Raw genomic sequence first — 17,646 nt, forward strand, 5'->3', positions numbered from 1 at the left:
TCCATGAGTAATAAAAATCAAACTTTGGCTCTTTTCCCAATAAAATATAAAAATTACAATTTAGTCCATATACTATTTAATTTTCCCAATGTAGTCTCAAAAGTGATTTTCATCGCCAAATCACATTCCAATCCATTTCATGTCAAACAATACATAATAATTAATATTCTTCATATTCGGATAATTTTACACATTAGTCTTTATATTTTTCAAATTTTAGAATTTAGTTCATTTTGACATATTCTCACTTTTATAACTCTTTTCACACATTTCCATTTCGAATATCAAATTCCTCTTATAAAAATTTCTTAACCGAATTGCTCCTTGAATTTTTCTCATAATTCCTTAATATTCGAGCCTAAAATTATGTGATGTGTCATATTGAAAATTTTGGAGCACTACAAGTAATTTTAACTTAAGGGTACCAGACTCTTTTGGCAAAGGGTGTGATACCAAGTAGGCAGTAAGCATGTTGGCACAAGGGTACCGAACCCCCTTTACTTTTGTACCACACCCAAGCCTCTTTTTTGGTGGATCTCAAAACCCAGGTACCAGACCCTTACTCAAGAGCCAGACCCCTGATGATGAGGTACAAAACCTTTCCTAATTGTGGTGCGATACTTGTGGCTCAATAGTCAAATTTTGAAGAAAAGAACTAGACCTCAAAGGCTAAGGTATTGATACCTCTAGCTTTGCAAGTGCATTTAATGCCCATATTAATGACTCCAACAGCTCAATCCATTCTCTATCAACATCAAACTTACAAAAGTCAAGAGCAAAAATCTAATCATTTCTCTTTGTTATTCTTATTTTCACTTGTACACACTTGTGGGTTTATTTGTGATTGTGGCTCAATAGTCAAATTTTGAAGAAAAGAACTAGACCTCAAAGGCTAAGGTATTGATACCTCTAGCTTTGCAAGTGCATTTAATGCCCATATTAATGACTCCAATAGCTCAATCCATTCTCTATCAACACCAAACTTACAAAAGTCAAGAGCAAAAATCTAATCATTTCTCTTTGTTATTCTTATTTTCACTTGTACACACTTGTGGGTTTATTTGTGATCCATTCTTCCAAGTGTTGTCTTGTATTGTGCGAGAGCTTAATTATTGTATGTATACATTCTAGAGGTGATTATTCATTCACAACCTTATTTCTCATTTTTGTGAGGGTTTACATGGTTTTGGGTAAAAAAAACTTTAAGGGAAAGTGGTTCTATCTTGCATACTTAAAAGAAAGTGATTTTAAAGGTTAAAGCTTATCATTGAAAGGTTCAAATTAGTGAATTTGGGAAATCTTTAGTTGTGGTAAGCTAAGGTAGTGGAGGTAGACGATTGAGGCCGAATCACTCTGAATTCGCATGTCTTTCTTGAATATGTTATATTGAATCTCAACTAGTTTGTCCACTTCATGCTTACTATTTACATGATAATTGAAATCTCAATCTAAAATTTCAAATTCAAGTTGTTGAATGGAGGGATTAATGTTATAAAATTCTATTTTCTTTAAATATGTTTTGAAAAAGACAAGCATATACAATCGTAACATTTTTTATCTATGTTAGTTATTGGATAAGGTAACACGTGTTATATCAGGGGCATACTATTTAATGGGCCTAAAAAGCCTTTAGCTTAAAATGAATCTTGTTAAAATTAAAAAAATACCAATAATGTATAAAATTAATTATAAATTTATAAGATTTTTCAAAAGAGTCCCCAAACAATATTTTCTATAAAATGATTAAAGAAAAGTTTAAAAACCAAAATGAAGAAAAGGAAAGAAACAATTTGGAACAAACTGAAAGTCTCAAACAAAATCAAAATAAATAGAAAAGCAGAAATCATCTCTCCCATTGTCTTTTCCCTTTCATTATCAGTTTACGCTTTTACAGCTTCAAGGCCTGAGAAGAAACACTCTCTTTCAATCCTACACCTCATATCTGCCACCGTCCATTCCGTTGACTTTTTTCTTACACCAAAATAGTCAAACCTCTTAAACCACCTCAAATCAAAAGTTATAAAAGAAGGAAAAAAAGAAGTTTACAAAAGATCATTGAAACTGAAAATTTCCTGATCCCACAGCCATTGAAGAACAAAAAAGGAAATAAAGAAAGTTGGGCTTTTGTTTATGTGTCTTAGGAAATAAGAAATTTTCAATATTGAGAAGATAAAGAAGAAGAAGAAGAAGAAGAAGAAAAGGTACCCTGGACTGTCATGATCAGGTGTTATCGGGTGTATTATAAGAGACAAGATGATCAACACAGCCAACGGTATGATTTCGACACCGTCTTCATCGGCGAACGCTCAATCGCCGGGTTTGAAGACTTATTTTAAAACTCCAGAAGGTCGATATAAGCTTCACTATGAAAAGACTTACCCTTCTGGCCTTCTTCACCATTCTCATGGCAAAACTGTTACTCAGGTAAAAAGACTATTTTCGGATTTTAATCATTTTATATCACTTCAAATTGGTCTACTTTTTTTAGTATGGGATTTATTTTTGGTGTTTTTCTAACTTAAATTTCATAATAAGTGAGCATTTCCAATTTATTAGTAAAAAAGGGTTTTCAAGAAATACCCATATGTTGGAAGCACTGAATGAACATATTTTATTTAGTTATTTTATATATTGATCATTGTGGTCGAAATATTGAATTTTAAGGACTTTAAGTCAGTGCTCATATTTCTAAAGTTAATTTTCAGTTTCAGTATTGGTTTTCTTGGATTGTATTTGATTAAGTTTGATTGGCAGGTTACCTTAGCGCATCTGAAAGAGAAGCCAGCTCCATCAACTCCAACAGCTTCATCTTCTAGTTTCACCGCCAGCAGTGGGGTAAAATCAGCAGCAGCGAGGTGGCTAGGTGCGGGGAATGGGAGCCGTGCACTCAGCTTTGTTGGAGGGAATGGTAGTAGTAAAAGTGTTAGCAGTGCTGGCAGAATTGGATCATTGGGTTCTTCGAGTCCGAGTAATTCAATGACTAATACAAATTTTGATGGGAAAGGAACTTATTTAATCTTCAATGTCAGTGATTCTATTTTTATTAGTGATTTGAATTCGCAGGATAAGGTAATTTAGCATTTCTCTGTTAAGGTTTTTGATGAATGGGAAGGATTGGCTATGGTGGTATTTTAAGAATCATGGTGTTTATTGTAGGATCCAATAAAATCTATCCATTTCAGTAATTCAAACCCTGTCTGCCATGCCTTTGATCAGGATGCCAAGAATGGGCATGATTTGCTTATTGGGTTGACTTCCGGTGATGGTAATGCTCTTTAGCTTGTTATAGTTTGCAATTTTACTTTCAATGTTTAAATGCCCAAATTTATGGGTTCTATGTTCATTATTGTAGTTTATTCAGTGTCATTGAGACAGCAGTTGCAAGATGTTGGAAAGAAGCTTGTTGGGGCACAGCACTACAATAAAGATGGTTCTGTAAATAACAGGCAAGATTTAGATTACTACATCCTTTCTGCATGTTCTTATTTTCTAGAAGTATGACTTTCTGAACCTTTATTCATCATTGGAGTTTTCTTTTCTAAACTTACGTGCAAGCTGTTTTGTTTTAGGTTGTTACATGGGTGACTCTTTTAGATTTATACGTTCTAGTTCTTGGATGCTGTAAAGATAGATTGTAAACCCATTTGCTCGGAGCAGGATAATTTTCTATGACATCTTATGAATATGTAGCTTAATTTTCTTCCAAATAGTGCTTGTTCAGCTTAGTCCTTTTAATCATTATGAAAATGTTTTTTTTTCTGGATTTTATTTTGTTGTTTTACAGGGTATTGCCACCTTGAGACCTTGTTGTAGAGTGCTTCTTTTGTTTTCTCTGACCTTTTAATATTTCAACTGTAATTTTAGGCTATCAATACTAGAAATATGCTATCGGCAGCTGGCTTCGTCTTTCACTAAGTTGATTGTTAACCCTGTTACCAATATTGGACTTGTAATTGGTCTTTCTAGAATTTGCTTCCCTCTTGGGCTTCCCCTGAGGATAATTAAAGGACCAATGAATTTTGTGACTAATAGTGGTTTATCTTGAATCGATGTTTTTAACTGTGTCAACTCATGAAAAAAAATATTTTATGTTGGCTCCATCTCCTATCTGATTAAAATTTGTTGTCTCCAGCAGTCGATGTACCAGTATTGCATGGATCCCCGGAGGTGATGGTGCTTTTGTGGTTGCCCATGCTGATGGAAATATGTACATATATGAAAAGGCAAGTTTCTAATAATTAAAGAAGGCTTTTTCTGCTTCTGGGAGTTCAACTTACAAGTTTCTTGATGTTCTATGCAGTAAGTTATTTAAGTTATTATTATTTCTTTTCTTTTCTTTTCATTTCATTTTTTGCTCTCTAGAACAAGGATGGTGCTGGTGATTCTTCATTCCCTGTTATCAAAGACCAAACTCAATTTTCTGTTGCGCATGCACGATACAGTAAGGTACTCGGCAATGTTTATTTTTGCATGCCTCCTGAAAATTTGTAGTCTTTACCTTAAAACTATCATCTAAAGCTAGAGGCCATTAATGATCCTATCATTTGTATATTTATAGTAGGTGCTGCATAGCTTATAGCTTACTTTTCATATTATGTATTTCTAGGTCTTAGCTAGATAACGCTCTCTTTAAATTATGATGCATTTGTTCCTTCTGGATTATACCTGTCTTTTTATTACATTACAGTAAATGCCATGATAGTCTTGATATCGGGCATGATAGGACCTGCCTTGGCACCATAATTGGTATCAGTCTGGCTGTTGTTTGAAATCATTGAAGAAGCTGCATAAGTTTTCTTCATATCTTTCCATTTAACGTTTTTGTTTGTTGACTTGCCATTATTTACTTGCAGAGCAACCCAATTGCGAGATGGCATGTATGTCAAGGTTCAATTAATAGCATTGCTTTCTCCTCTGATGGGGCCTGCTTAGCAACCGTTGGAAGAGATGGTATCAAGTCAATTTGACACCATTTGGATTTTATGGCTGTTTCCTTTTCTAGGTTGTTTGAACTTCAGTTTTTTTCTCTTTTCACATATTGAGTGCAGGTTATCTGCGAGTTTTTGACTATTCAAAAGAACAGCTAGTTTGTGGTGGCAAAAGCTATTATGGTGCTCTACTATGTTGTGCTTGGAGGTTCTCTATTTTTTTTTCTCTTTTTTCCCCCCAAAGAGAACTCTTTAAACTTGTCCATACTTCATTTTCAAGCTGTCACTTTGTATTCTTTTTTGTATACTATCTAAGCTATCACCTTTGGAGAAAGTAGAATTTGTTATTAACCACATACATTGAACAGTATGGATGGGAAATATATTCTGACTGGAGGTGAAGATGACTTGGTTCAAGTTTGGAGTATGGAAGATCAAAAGGTTGTGGCATGGGGTGAGGGGCACAACTCATGGGTAAGATTCTTATTTTGTAGCGAAGGCTTGTTTATTTGTTGCAGATGACAAATGGCTCTATATTCATTTCTTCTAAAATGGTGCCGGCAGGTTAGTGGAGTGGCATTCGATTCTTATTGGTCATCGCCTAATTCAGATGGCACAGGGGAGACTGTCATGTACCGCTTTGGTTCTGTTGGTCAGGTATGTAAATGCTGTGTGTCTGGTAAAAATAATGGCTGTCCTGAATTCTTGATGCCTTGTTTTTCCATAGTTATTTCCTGTCGTGTATTTCTGTGGGTTGTGGAATTAACTTTAGTTCCAGAAATGTCTAGCTTTCACAAGTTATTGATGCCTGACACTAACTTAATGTGGTTGAAGCAACATTTATAGAGCTAGCGGTTGCCTCTTTCTCTACTTATCATCTTGATGTCTGTTTTTAGGACGGAATAGTGGTGATCTATAGCACATGGAATGACTATTTAGATTGTAAGAAATGTTTAGAGGATTTTAACCATATGAAACTTAGGTCTGCTTCGGTTACTATACATTGTAATTAGGTTCTTGTTGAAACAGCATCTTGAACTGTTAATCTAATGAACATCATTTCTAGGTTAGGATACAAATGTGAAACATGAAAGCCAAGACATATTTCAAAGAATAAGGGAATACATCACTTGTACTCTCTGATGACTGTATTTATTTCATTTTTATCGAAAGCCGTATATTCATAGAAAAAAGTTTGGGTCAAAATGTGCTGTCAGTCCATGTACTTTCACAAAATTAGAGAATTAGCCCCTATACTTTAAAAGTTAAAAATAAAATCCTTACTGTTTTTATTTAAAAATCTTAATCCAATCCAACCATTAACACCGTTAGCATTGTCCATCAAATTTTGTCAACTTGGCATGTTTATTTTTTATCAATCATATGCCCGCTTCATAAGAGAGCAGCTTGATCAGCATGTCAAAATTGACAAATTTTGGTAAAAAAATACCGACGATATTAATGATGGTCATTGGATTAGGATTTTTAAACCGATAAAGTAAGAGACTTTTAATTTCTCAAAATTTACCCAAGTACAAGAACTGTGTCCACATTTTAACCAACATTTTGTAGTCAAAGAGCACGGCTGGGGAAAGGCAGAAAAAGGAGAAAAGCAAACACACACACCCCACACACAGGTAGGTCTTTCTTTTCCGTTGAGGGGAAAATACTAGATCTATCAATTTTGACCCTAACCCACAAACCAGACCTGATTAGCCCAAATCCAAACCCGAGCCAAGTGCCAACCCAGTTTGACCCTAAAAAGTCAACAACTCAAACCCAAATGACATGATCGAGACTATCTGACCCAAAAAGCCTGACCGGAAAACCCGAATGTCTTGAACCCAAAACAACCTAAACTTGAAACTGACCCAAACCTGAAAATTTTAAAACTTGAATTAAGCTGATTTAGATTGACCCGAACCAAAACCAATCCATCCTGCCCAATTGATAGGTCTAGGGAATACTAACTGCAGGTTTTAAGCATTAATACATTAGAATTTGGAATTTAGGAGGCTCCTTAATAAACTTGATGAACCTTTTGTATTATTCCTTCCTTAAAAGATATAAAAGGTGTCGTCCATCTGCAGTGTGTGCCCATCACATCTCATTACTGCCTCCATTGTAGGATACACAATTGTTATTGTGGGACCTGGAAATGGATGAAATTGTTGTGCCATTGCGTCGATGCCCTCCTGGTGGATCTCCCACTTTCAGCACTGGGAGTCAATCTTCCCACTGGGACAATGTATGCCCACTGGGTACCCTGCTACCTGCCCCAAGCATTCGAGATGTTCCGAAAATTTCACCACTGGTTGCTCATCGTGTTCATACTGAACCTCTCTCAGGCTTGATTTTTAACCCGGGATCCGTACTTACTGTTTGTCGACAGGGGCACATAAAAGTCTGGATGAGACCCAGTGGTGCAGAAAGCCAATCAAGCAACAGTGAAACTGTATCCAGTTCCAAGGATAAACCTTTAGTTTCCAACACACTTGGCAGTACTAGCCATAAACAATGACCAGCCATCAATAAAAGGATGGCAAAGAATAAAGTTCCGCCTTTGTAATGGAATTGCAATGAGGTTAACCAACTGAATCCATTGTATATTGAAGGACAAAAAAGCCATTGACAGAGCTAAATAGGTATGGAGGAATAAAGAACTTCCATTGTAAGTAGAAACGGCTACTTCTAGAAATATATTTAGGATACGATAGGAATCACATGAAGTTTGCTCCTTTAAGATTTGTAATATATCTTAGAGGTGCATTTGAGTGATTATTTATGATCGGTGATTCATCATCACCACTACAGTATGATTTTTGTTGGATCATAAGACCCTCCAAAAAAATAAAATAATAATACTGATGTTGAACATGCGGATAGCTTCATGAAAATGAAGTGGGTCAAATTTGTCCTGAAATCTTGGCAGATGATTTGGTTGAAACATAAGATTTTACTGTTATCATGAGTTTCCAAACGAGTAAAAATCTCTTACCTAGCTATATCTTTTGTTTCTCCTGATATAACCACAAAATTCAGTAGTTTCTTTTATTTGCATTGTATTGTCCAAAATAAACAGTCAACTGCTACATAAGGCTTCAACAGCAACACAGGACCCCATTTACAGTCTCGGTTTATAAAAATTCCAACATCTATAGTATCATCTCTATTTATTTTCTTTCCTATGTCTCTTCTGTACAATCTCTTTAATACTATTTACGCTAGAATCTTCACTGGTTTCTTTTATTTGCTCTTGAAAACATGGGTCTTATAAATTGGATAATCATTTTGTAATTGATACACTAGATTTAACATTATGGGCCATTTAAGTCTAGAGGCATGTACTCTGTTTCAATTTTCTGATTCTTTATACTTTGTTTATACTCCTAGAGGGCCGTAGACAAAGTTTGAATTAGGTTTAAGTACGATATTAATACACTTGACCTAAAATATGAGCTTAATATTTTACTCAAATCTACTTATATATGTAAGTAGATAATCCAACTTGTTTTTGGCTCGCCTATATTATTTTGAAAAAAAATAGTGATTTCAACTTTTTTAATGTTTAAATTATAGTATTATAGATTTAATTTTTATGGGTTATAAATTGCATAATGTATAAAAATAATATAATATAAATATTACAATCTTAAAAAAAGAAAGCTAAGCTGGGCTTGAGTTTTGAATGTTTAAGTCCAAGTTTGATCTATATTGTCTAATTTTCTTGTTTGAACCCTTTTTGGGTCTAATATTTTGATCCAAATATCCAAGTTTTGAGCAAGCTCATGATTCATGATAGCTTAAAAGAGGTTGGTTTTGGGCTTGATTAACCAATCGACCTCCATGATATTACTTGACTTCGATGATGAATGGAATGGACCTTCGTGGCTTTTGTTTAAAGAAAAAAGAATCTAACTTAATTCAACCATTAAAACAATTAAAAATGATCATAAAAATAAATGATTCAACCTAAAATGATCTGAAATGAAAATTTCAAAAATACCCAACTGAAAAGAAAATCCAATAAACAAGCTTGTTAGTTTGATGAAGGGCTGTCTTGGGACAATAAGACTGAAGGAGGAGGAAAGGCGTTTGTTAGTTTGAAATGCAGTGATGGGCAGCTACAAACAAGAAAGATCAAAGCTTGTTGCTGGGCCAAGCATATCGGAAGATGAAACAGGTTCAATGGACCGACAAAGGTGGATCCAATAAATCGTACCATGTCACTTGTCAGTCGCTCACTGCAATAAATAATAGAAAGTGCCGAAAAACATGTGGAAGGGGTCCCATAGCCCACGCGATTTGTCAGAAAAAAAAAAAAACAAATCATTTGTAAATTGTGATACACTTTCATAGTAGATTAGTGTGCCCCCTTCGATACAGATTAGAAACTTCCTATACCTGCCACGTAATCCCGACAACACGTCACCGGAGCATCTCTTGGTCGGTCCCACTCATTATCTTGCTGAGCTGCTAATCCCAGATCTATCACGTTTTTCATTGCTTCAGCTATTAAAGTCGGACCTGTTTCACACTTCACTTCATGAAGTACCAGCACCTTTCTTTGGAAAAGAAATCCCCACTCAAAGTTTTCGTTCTTTTTTTCTTTGTTTCAAATTTTCAATCAAAGGTTGACAACCCAGATTGAGATTGAAGCTAATTCATCAAAGGATGTCATGTAGCGTAGTTAAAGATTGAGTATTGGGGATGTTTCCAGGGGGGGAGTGAGGAAATATTGTTAGAAATGAAGTCAAGAAAAAGGGTTCCAATGAAGGTATGGTTAACTGCTCAAAGATCAACAGGTCTCCTTGTGGGTGGAAATCACACATCCTCCAGGTTTTGCACTCGCTAAATTTGGTTTCTTGCTATGTGTTGGCTTCAAATTTCTCTTGGTTTCTCATATTTTGATATTGGATCTTCCTTGCTACTACTTAAGAGTTTCAAAGTGTTAAAAAAGACAATGGATTTTAAGACCTTTAACTTGATGATATTTCATGGGTCTTTAGGGAGGCGTGTGCTTTTACGCGCTCTCATGGTTGCTGCTGCTTTGTCGGTTGTTCCTTTGCTGCAAATCATCTCTGGTGCCGGTCCAGATATATTGTATACCCTTTCTGCTTCGGCAAGCTGTGCCATTGGAACCGGTTCTCCAACCTCAACTATATTCTCTGGCAAATTTTTGTTCTCCAAAGTTTGGAGTTCATTTGGACCGGTTCAATGCGAGGAAAACAAGAACTTGACAACCAGCGTGGTTAAAGAGCTAATGGAAAAGCAAATTTTGAGTTACAATGCAAAAGCTCTTTGTGTGGGTGAAGGCTCAATGTCAGCTGTTAGGGCATTGAAAGACTTGGGATTCAGTGATGTTACTGGGGCCTATAGGCACCCTTGTTTCTCTCTGAAGCATAAGAAATTTGTTTATGAGCTTGATTATGAGGACAATTCTTATGATTTTGTGATATCTAGGGACTTAGATAAGGTTTCAGCCCCTGCTATGCTGGTGCTTGAGGTTGAACGTGTTCTTACTCCTGGTGGGATAGGGTCCATGCTTGTTGGTCGTAGTGGTAGCTTGATCAGGTCTGTAACTCCAGTTTCTTCCTTATTGAAAGCTTCCAGTGTTGTTCATGTTGATTATGTGAATGGCTTCGCATTGATCGTATTCAAGAAGAAACTCAAAAACGGCACTTACTTCGAGCAGTATCAGCTACCAGCCGATTGTCGGTCTATGGCAAACACCAAACCTATGTTGGATAACATTGAGCCTCTTTTGGAGAAGAGGCCAGTTGGATTTGAGAAAACTATTGCTTATTTGCCTGAATTTGTTAACATTTCTCATAAGCAACGTTTGGTGTATATTGATGTTGGGGCAAGTGAGCATTTGAACTCTAACGTTACAGATTGGTTCTTGCCATCTTATCCCGTGGATCGAAAAGCATTCCATGTGTATTTCATCGATCACAATACTTCAGTGATGCTATCCTATGTCAACAAGCCTGGTATCAACTTTGTTTATTATCCTAGCCTTGCTGGAAATAGAGCTACATCCAATTCTAAGGCTTTCATTGGTTCTGATGATTCCGATCCGTATGTTGAAGACGAAGGATTCGACTTCCTTCTTTGGATTAAAGAAACGGTGCAAAATGCAGACTTTGTGGTTCTGAAGATGAATGCAGGGGAAGTGGAGTTGAAAATTCTCTCAGATTTGTTTGAAAGTGGAACCATATGCTCCATTGATGAGTTATTCCTGCACTGTTCCAACCGAGCCGTGAACAGAGATTGGATGGATCTCTTCAAGTCCCTTAGAGGAACTGGTGTTTATGTCCATCAATGGTGGGGAGATCAGTGACCACCATTGCCATGGTGGGACTCTGTTTCAGATTAACTGTCTTGTTTGAGTCATGAGTCAGTCTATGTATCCTTATGGTGGTTGAGCATTATAGCTATAAAATCTCTACTTTCCTTAATAAAAAGGCTTATTGCTTAATTACCCTCTTTTGTTTTCTTCATGTTAGTTCCTTTCTTTTTTGTGTGTTGCATGTGGACTTTTTGCAGTAAAGTGCTATAACATAATTGCAGTACAAAGCCAAAGTGAAAAATGATTTAAGAGATGAAGATGACGTTAGGCAATATTACCAATATCCCATTTACACTTTCAACATAAAAGTTACAAAGCTTTTAAATATATATTTGATTTCCTTCTTTTATGGAAAGAGAATATATATATACAAAATTACAAGAAAAATATTATATACAAAATTTACAATTTACATTGCTGATTCAAGGAATGGTTTTTTTTTTTCTCAACCTCTCATGGATGAAGCAGTTCAATGGAACCACCATAGTTCTAACAAAAGTCAATGAAAGCATTCCTTAGATAGCTATGAAATCTAAAAAGAATTCAAATGGTATATTATGCAAGGTCATCATATTCCTCTGCAACATCTTCAAAAATGGTTTCCAAACCTGGAGAAGATGAAGGCTTTTCTGGGTAAATGATGGGAGCTGGTGCTACTTCCATCCAGGAACTCCTTTGCCTGCTTTCCTTAGCCATTGAAAGTCTTTAATGAAGGGTCAATTGATTAAAAGAAGGGTTAAAACAATGAAATACCTCTCTTCCTCCTAATCCAAAGAAGAAGAGAGATGTTAAAAAAATCTGGGGAAGACCTTCAAAAAATAAAAGACCCTTCTGATTTTTAAGGTTCTAAAGAGAGAACCAAGGGATCAATTGAGATTTGTGAAGAATGAAACAGCTTTAAATAGACAGCTTAAACAGAGTAGTTGAGTCATAGATCAAATATAGAAGAGTCCCCGAAAACCAAGGACATGTTGGAGAGCAATGAAATTATTTCACCAAAATTGGTATTCTACCAGATCAACAACAAACGCTGATTCCAAGGTAATTTTTAGCAGTCAAACCCCAAAAATAGAAAAAAAATTGACTTCAAGATGATCAATCTAGCTAGTTGAATTGCATGCTAGATGTCAATCTAAGCAAATACCACATTGAAACCAATGAAATAAACATCATCAATACCCCTTAGATTATCAATTTCTAAAAGAATTTATAGGTATTAATATCAAAAACAGAAGCAAGGTAAATGCAGTTGAAAAATGCATTCATCAAAATTGAAAATTTCATCCAAGTATGAAGTTCCACAATAAGCAAAATTCAGAACATAGGCTCACCAGCTAGACAATTTCCTTAATCATTAAACCCCCTAGGAAACTTAATCATTATCATCTTTTTAACAACTACCTAAAGAACTTATAAAACACAAACTTTTGAAAAGAAAACAATTAAGTAAAGCAGAAGAGAAAAACCCAGTTTCTTTCATTTGGTTTTACTCCAAGGGAACATCAATTTCCCCATCGGAGATCTCCTGCTGCAGATCTTTGGGGTCTTTCCCATCAACCGTACACCCAACGGAAACACAAGTTCCCAAAATCTCCTTCACGGTTCCTCTCAGGTCCTTAGCCATGGATCTAGGCTTCATGACTTTCGCGATCTCGATCACATCATCAAGGCTAATATTCCCATTATGCTTAATATTCTTCGTCTTCTTACGATCCCTTTCAGGCTCTTTCAAAGCCTTGATGACCAGAGCGGCGGCGGATGGGACTACAGTGACTTTAGCTTGCCGGTTCTGGACAGTAAGCTTGACGGTGACGCGTAAGCCCTTCCATTCCTTGGCGGTTTCCTTAGCGATGTCTTCACCAATTTTCTTGGGGGATAGACCCAAAGGACCGATTTTGGGTGCGAGTGAACTGGCTGCTCCGACTTCACCGCCGGTGACTCGCACGAATACGTCGACGACTTGGGTTGGGTCGAACTTCGGCGGCATGTTTAGGGGTCGGAATTTGAGAGGAGAGAAACTGGGCTTTCGGGGCGGCGGCGAAGAGGAAATGAGAAGAGTGTTGAGGGGTTTAAAGGAGTTGAAAATTAGGGCTTTAGGGTGTCAAAAAAGGTTGGGCCGTTGAAATATCGAAGAGTCTTTGACTTGTCTATTAGACCCAAAAACAAATGACATTGGTTTGGAGGTAATATTGACCTAATTAATTCGAGTTTTTAAGGTTGAATTTGGATCAATTTTAAATTCGAATCATTTTAGATTCAAAGTCGATTAGAGTGAGATACAAAAATGATTCGAACCCGAGCTAATTTTAATTTTAAATAGGTGAGCACCCAATGTATAAAAGGTACCATATTATCAGAGCCTATAAGACAATAATACTAGGTTGAGAGAAAAAGGGGGAAAACAAGTAATTTATAATTTCATGGTTGCTTTCCCTCAAAGATCCAAATATGGTACTTTAGAAATGGAGAAAAAAACATTAGCTTAGGAACCCTAGCAAAACTGATCTATTTACACTGCTGGTGCAATTGACAATACAACAGATTGAAAATGGCTGCACAATGCTATAACAAAGAAGTACAATCAATGGGATGCCAGTGACCAGAAATTCATTAGAAACGACGGAGATATGGCGAACCAGCTGATGAATGCCATTGCTGTGGCGGTCTCGAATCCAGTGCAGTGGTTCAAAGCACATTTATCGAGATCGTTGCCAATCAGAACTGTGATTCCAGCTGATGCACAAGCTGCAGCGAATGTAAGGGTCGACGTGATCTGCATCGAGACATCACTGGTTTTATTCAACTAGCAAATTAAGTTAACTAAACATTCCCACCCAGAAAAACCCCCAAAGCTAAACCACTAAAGATTGTAAAATGGCAAACCAGCATGTGCATTGAGAGCCTATAGCTTTGGACATGGGTACTTCAAGGAAAATGAATAGTAGAGATCGGAGTAACATAGGTAGCATGTGCATTGAGAACAATAAATGCGATCAACACTGTCAGATCATCAGTTCTACATAGCTATGTCGTGAATGCAGAGTAGATAATGTTTATGCCCATAGATGGAAGTTTCATTTGCAAAATCAGAATAACCATTGCTTAGTGAAATATACAGCAACGAGGCTTAATAAATTAATAGTATAAGGCCTCTTTCTTTAACGATTAAAATTTTTAGATCCTTTGTTCTCTATTAAAAGATATCTGTATGAACAGAAAAGGTAAAATGCAAGAGCGACCATCATGTCGAGCTTCAGTTTTAATAACTTTTACTCTAAAGAACACGAAGAGGTTTTGGGTGTATAAATTTGACTTGCATACTTAATGTAATCAAAGATTCCCAAGGGAAACATTGGTTAATGAAACCAAATCATAGCTCCCATCAAACTGAAACTAAACTTTAGGTAACAAGTGATGGCCTTATAAATTTATGAAAAGAGAGTTAAACCAGTGAATAAATGGCAAACAATAAAAAAGGGAATAATCTAATGATAAGTTTTGTTGCAGACCCTGTATGCTCGATTAAAAGTCTCTTACCCCATCACCAATGGTGAACAAGCGGATTGCTTTGTAGTTCCTCAGGCTCCGTTTCACCAAAAGGGCATATATATCAACAAATGCAAGAGACAAGCTCCACAAACTTTGCAAGCCAACAGCAAGAACAAGGTAGCTGATGCATTGGAATCATCAAATATTCATGTTACAAATAAGACTAAAAATCATGAAATTATCATCTCATCTAAAAGACACAACAGTTTCGTTGAAACTATCTCGTAATCTCAGATTGTAAACCAAAAAAACAGCATAGTTTTGTCACTAACTTAGGCATGGTACTAATCTATCACATTTTCGCTAACCTAACAGACACTTTAAACAAAGCTTAATATACACCCATGAAAGCAAGTAACTAACAGATGGAAACAGAAATCCAGAATTCATATGGCCAAAGAGACGAAAGCTATCCGTGTTTTATAGGGAAACAAACATATAATCGTTTAACCTGCAAAAAGAAAGAATGCTAAACTATAGCATCTTTTTACTAGTACCAAGCATCAAAGTAAAATCCGGAACTTCTTTGAAGGAAGCCTGTGGAAAATACCTAAATGATATACATTCAGCTCTAAATTGCCAATTTCTACCTCAACATCTTATACTATTATGTGCTCATAACAGTTTGATTTAATCCCAAAAGTAAGGGTATTCTTGATCCACAACTAAACTGATCATCAAAGTCTTAACATTAGTTCAAATGTGTTACAAACATCAGGTCAAAATATGTCATCAGTCCCCATACTTGAATGAAGTTTGAGATTTAGTTCATGTACTTAAAAAGTTCAATGCTCTTAATATTTTCATTTGAAAATCTCAGTCCAACAGCTGACATTATTGGCACTTTTTGTCAAAATTTACCATCGAAGATACAATCATACCAACTTCAAAAGCAAATCATTATGAACTCTATAAGCATACCTTACAGTAAGCAAATTTTGAAGGGCAATACTGCTGGTGTCCACGATTGGACTAGAACTTTTAAATTGGAAAAGTAAGAGGATTTAGTTTTTAACTTTCAATCTCAAACTTCGTTTACGTACAGAGAACCGGTAGCATATGTTGACCCAAAGATCATTATAAACATAACAATTTTCCCATATATCAGATTGAAAGATTAGAATTTTATAGAAAAACTTAAAAACTAAGGAATTCTAGTCGATTATAAAGCTAAAACTATAATCATAATAGGTTGGTGATGATCAAAGCAAATAAATTGAATGTCACTTTCGTTAGCTCAAGTTTACACTCTATTGGTAGAAACCGGAATTTACAATGTGAAAGATCAGAACACAAAATGAAACTAAAAAAGCCTCACTAATAAATTCAATACAACATAAAATGAAAAACCAAAGAAAGGGAAAAGATCGAAAGATTAGAATCGAAAAAAAAGGGGGTTAATTACCCAAAACCTAAGCATCAGAGTTCTATAGAAAAATTTAACTTAAAATTAGGAAGTATTGGTTGAGTATAAAGATAAAATGATAATTATAAAACTTTGGTGGTGATCAAGGCACTCTCATTAGCTCAAGTTTTGCACTCTATTGGTAGAAACTGGAATTCACAATGAAAAAGATCAGAACATAAATCAAGCTAGAAAAAAGGCTCACAAATAAATTCCATATAACATAATAGAAAACCCAAGGAAAGAGAAAGATTGAAACATTAGAATCTAAAAGGAAATGGGGTTAATTACCTAAAAGCTGTGGCGGAGCGGAAATCACTGGTGGTGGCCATTACGGAGACGGAAATAATGGCGAAAACGAACTGAGAAAGACGAAGAAAAAGGCCACCTTTAGTCCCGGGCATGCCTTGAACGTCCTTCATCCTCACTCTAGGACCATGCACCGCAGCCTCCGTCAACGGTGGAGCCTCCACCGGGTGCACCGCCGGACGGCTGACGCTCATTGCTTTTCCCCTTTTTTAAATTAAAGAAAATATAGGATTTTTAATGAAATGGAAGGAGCAAAGCTCTAATTTGTCATTGTGTTGTGAAAATGGAAGTTTTAGGGGGGGAAATGCGGGTTGAGCTCCCCGTGTCTTGAACGAACGAACCAACTGTGCTAACTAAGCTCTCACTTTAGCTGACTTTACTCATAAAAGTCAATGGGGGATTGTACGGTGTTGAATCTGAGCCGTTAGTTTGGTGAAGAGTGGGCCTAGTGTTTCGTTTACGGACCTGATCATGAAATCATTAAACCGGCATTCATTGTCTTACTTCTGGCCTGCAACTTGGAAATAGTCACCACTGGTTATCAACTCCAACTTTACAATCAACGTCCATTGGGAAAATTGTTTTTACGGGTAAAAATTTAATTTTTATAATAATAAAAATGTAATTTCACCAGTTAAATAGTTTATATCTTTATAATTTTTAAAAGAATAAACTAAATTTTATAACTTCAGATAATTTTAATATACTAAATAATATTATATTTTAACAATGTTATTATTAAAAGGAATAATATTAAATGTACTGGTAGTAGAGTTTTTAAACTTTACATACAAAGTGAAGTGGTTGACAAGTGTCTTAAAGCTATTTATGAAATAAATAAAGTACACTACTAATGTACCAAATACTAACTCTGATGCGATTTTTTGAGACTTTAGTATAATTCGGAAAATTGCTTATTTTGAAGGATTGTCTTGAATAGGTTTAAAGGTTAATGAAAATCGTGACCTGTAGCACTTGAATATTTTATGAAACCGGAGTTATAATCAAACTCGACCCGTGTAAATTTGACAAATGCTAAAACCTTGGTATAATGAAGACGCCACACTTCAGGGTAGTAAACAAAGTGATAAGTCAAAACAGTG

General features: G+C 35.8%; 4 protein-coding genes across 6 annotated transcripts; 2 read left to right on the forward strand and 2 right to left on the reverse strand.

The window, feature by feature from the left end:
- The first annotated feature begins 1,801 nt into the window (after window positions 1-1,801).
- Window positions 1,802-7,851, forward strand: LOC105783363 (probable catabolite repression protein creC). Of its 3 annotated transcripts, XM_052626648.1 has the most exons (12): window positions 1,802-2,424; window positions 2,755-3,069; window positions 3,157-3,265; window positions 3,353-3,446; window positions 4,133-4,223; window positions 4,363-4,446; window positions 4,854-4,950; window positions 5,049-5,136; window positions 5,297-5,402; window positions 5,493-5,585; window positions 6,501-6,565; window positions 7,057-7,432. In XM_052626648.1, exons 1-12 carry the CDS (start codon window positions 2,254-2,256, stop codon window positions 7,280-7,282), a joined length of 1,539 nt encoding a protein of 512 aa, XP_052482608.1. In that variant the 5' UTR covers window positions 1,802-2,253; the 3' UTR covers window positions 7,283-7,432. The 3 variants fall into 3 exon arrangements, with proteins under 3 accessions (XP_052482608.1, XP_012464221.1, XP_012464222.1); XM_012608767.2 differs by lacking the exon at window positions 6,501-6,565 and having other exon boundaries at window positions 1,808-2,424; window positions 7,057-7,851; XM_012608768.2 differs by lacking the exon at window positions 6,501-6,565 and having other exon boundaries at window positions 1,808-2,424; window positions 4,136-4,223; window positions 7,057-7,851.
- Window positions 7,852-9,460: 1,609 nt separating this feature from the next.
- LOC105782446 (uncharacterized) lies at window positions 9,461-11,409 on the forward strand. The gene is made up of 2 exons (XM_012607187.2): window positions 9,461-9,767; window positions 9,938-11,409. The coding sequence occupies exon 2, from the start codon at window positions 9,964-9,966 to the stop codon at window positions 11,269-11,271; it is 1,308 nt and encodes a 435-aa protein (XP_012462641.1). The 5' UTR covers window positions 9,461-9,767; window positions 9,938-9,963; the 3' UTR covers window positions 11,272-11,409.
- Window positions 11,410-12,524: 1,115 nt separating this feature from the next.
- On the reverse strand, window positions 12,525-13,349 carry LOC105782448 (60S ribosomal protein L12-3). Its single transcript, XM_012607190.2, has one exon. The coding sequence runs from the start codon at window positions 13,265-13,267 to the stop codon at window positions 12,767-12,769; it is 501 nt and encodes a 166-aa protein (XP_012462644.1). The 5' UTR covers window positions 13,268-13,349; the 3' UTR covers window positions 12,525-12,766.
- A 312-nt stretch (window positions 13,350-13,661) lies between these two features.
- LOC105782447 (CASP-like protein 5A1) lies at window positions 13,662-16,981 on the reverse strand. The gene is made up of 3 exons (XM_012607189.2): window positions 16,526-16,981; window positions 14,818-14,950; window positions 13,662-14,053 (listed from the first exon to the last, which is right to left on the reverse strand). Exons 1-3 carry the CDS (start codon window positions 16,735-16,737, stop codon window positions 13,862-13,864), a joined length of 537 nt encoding a protein of 178 aa, XP_012462643.1. The 5' UTR covers window positions 16,738-16,981; the 3' UTR covers window positions 13,662-13,861.
- Window positions 16,982-17,646: the final 665 nt, after the last annotated feature.

The sequence above is a fragment of the Gossypium raimondii genome, chromosome 13 (assembly GCF_025698545.1).
Source record: "Gossypium raimondii isolate GPD5lz chromosome 13, ASM2569854v1, whole genome shotgun sequence".
Lineage (NCBI taxonomy): Eukaryota > Viridiplantae > Streptophyta > Magnoliopsida > Malvales > Malvaceae > Gossypium > Gossypium raimondii.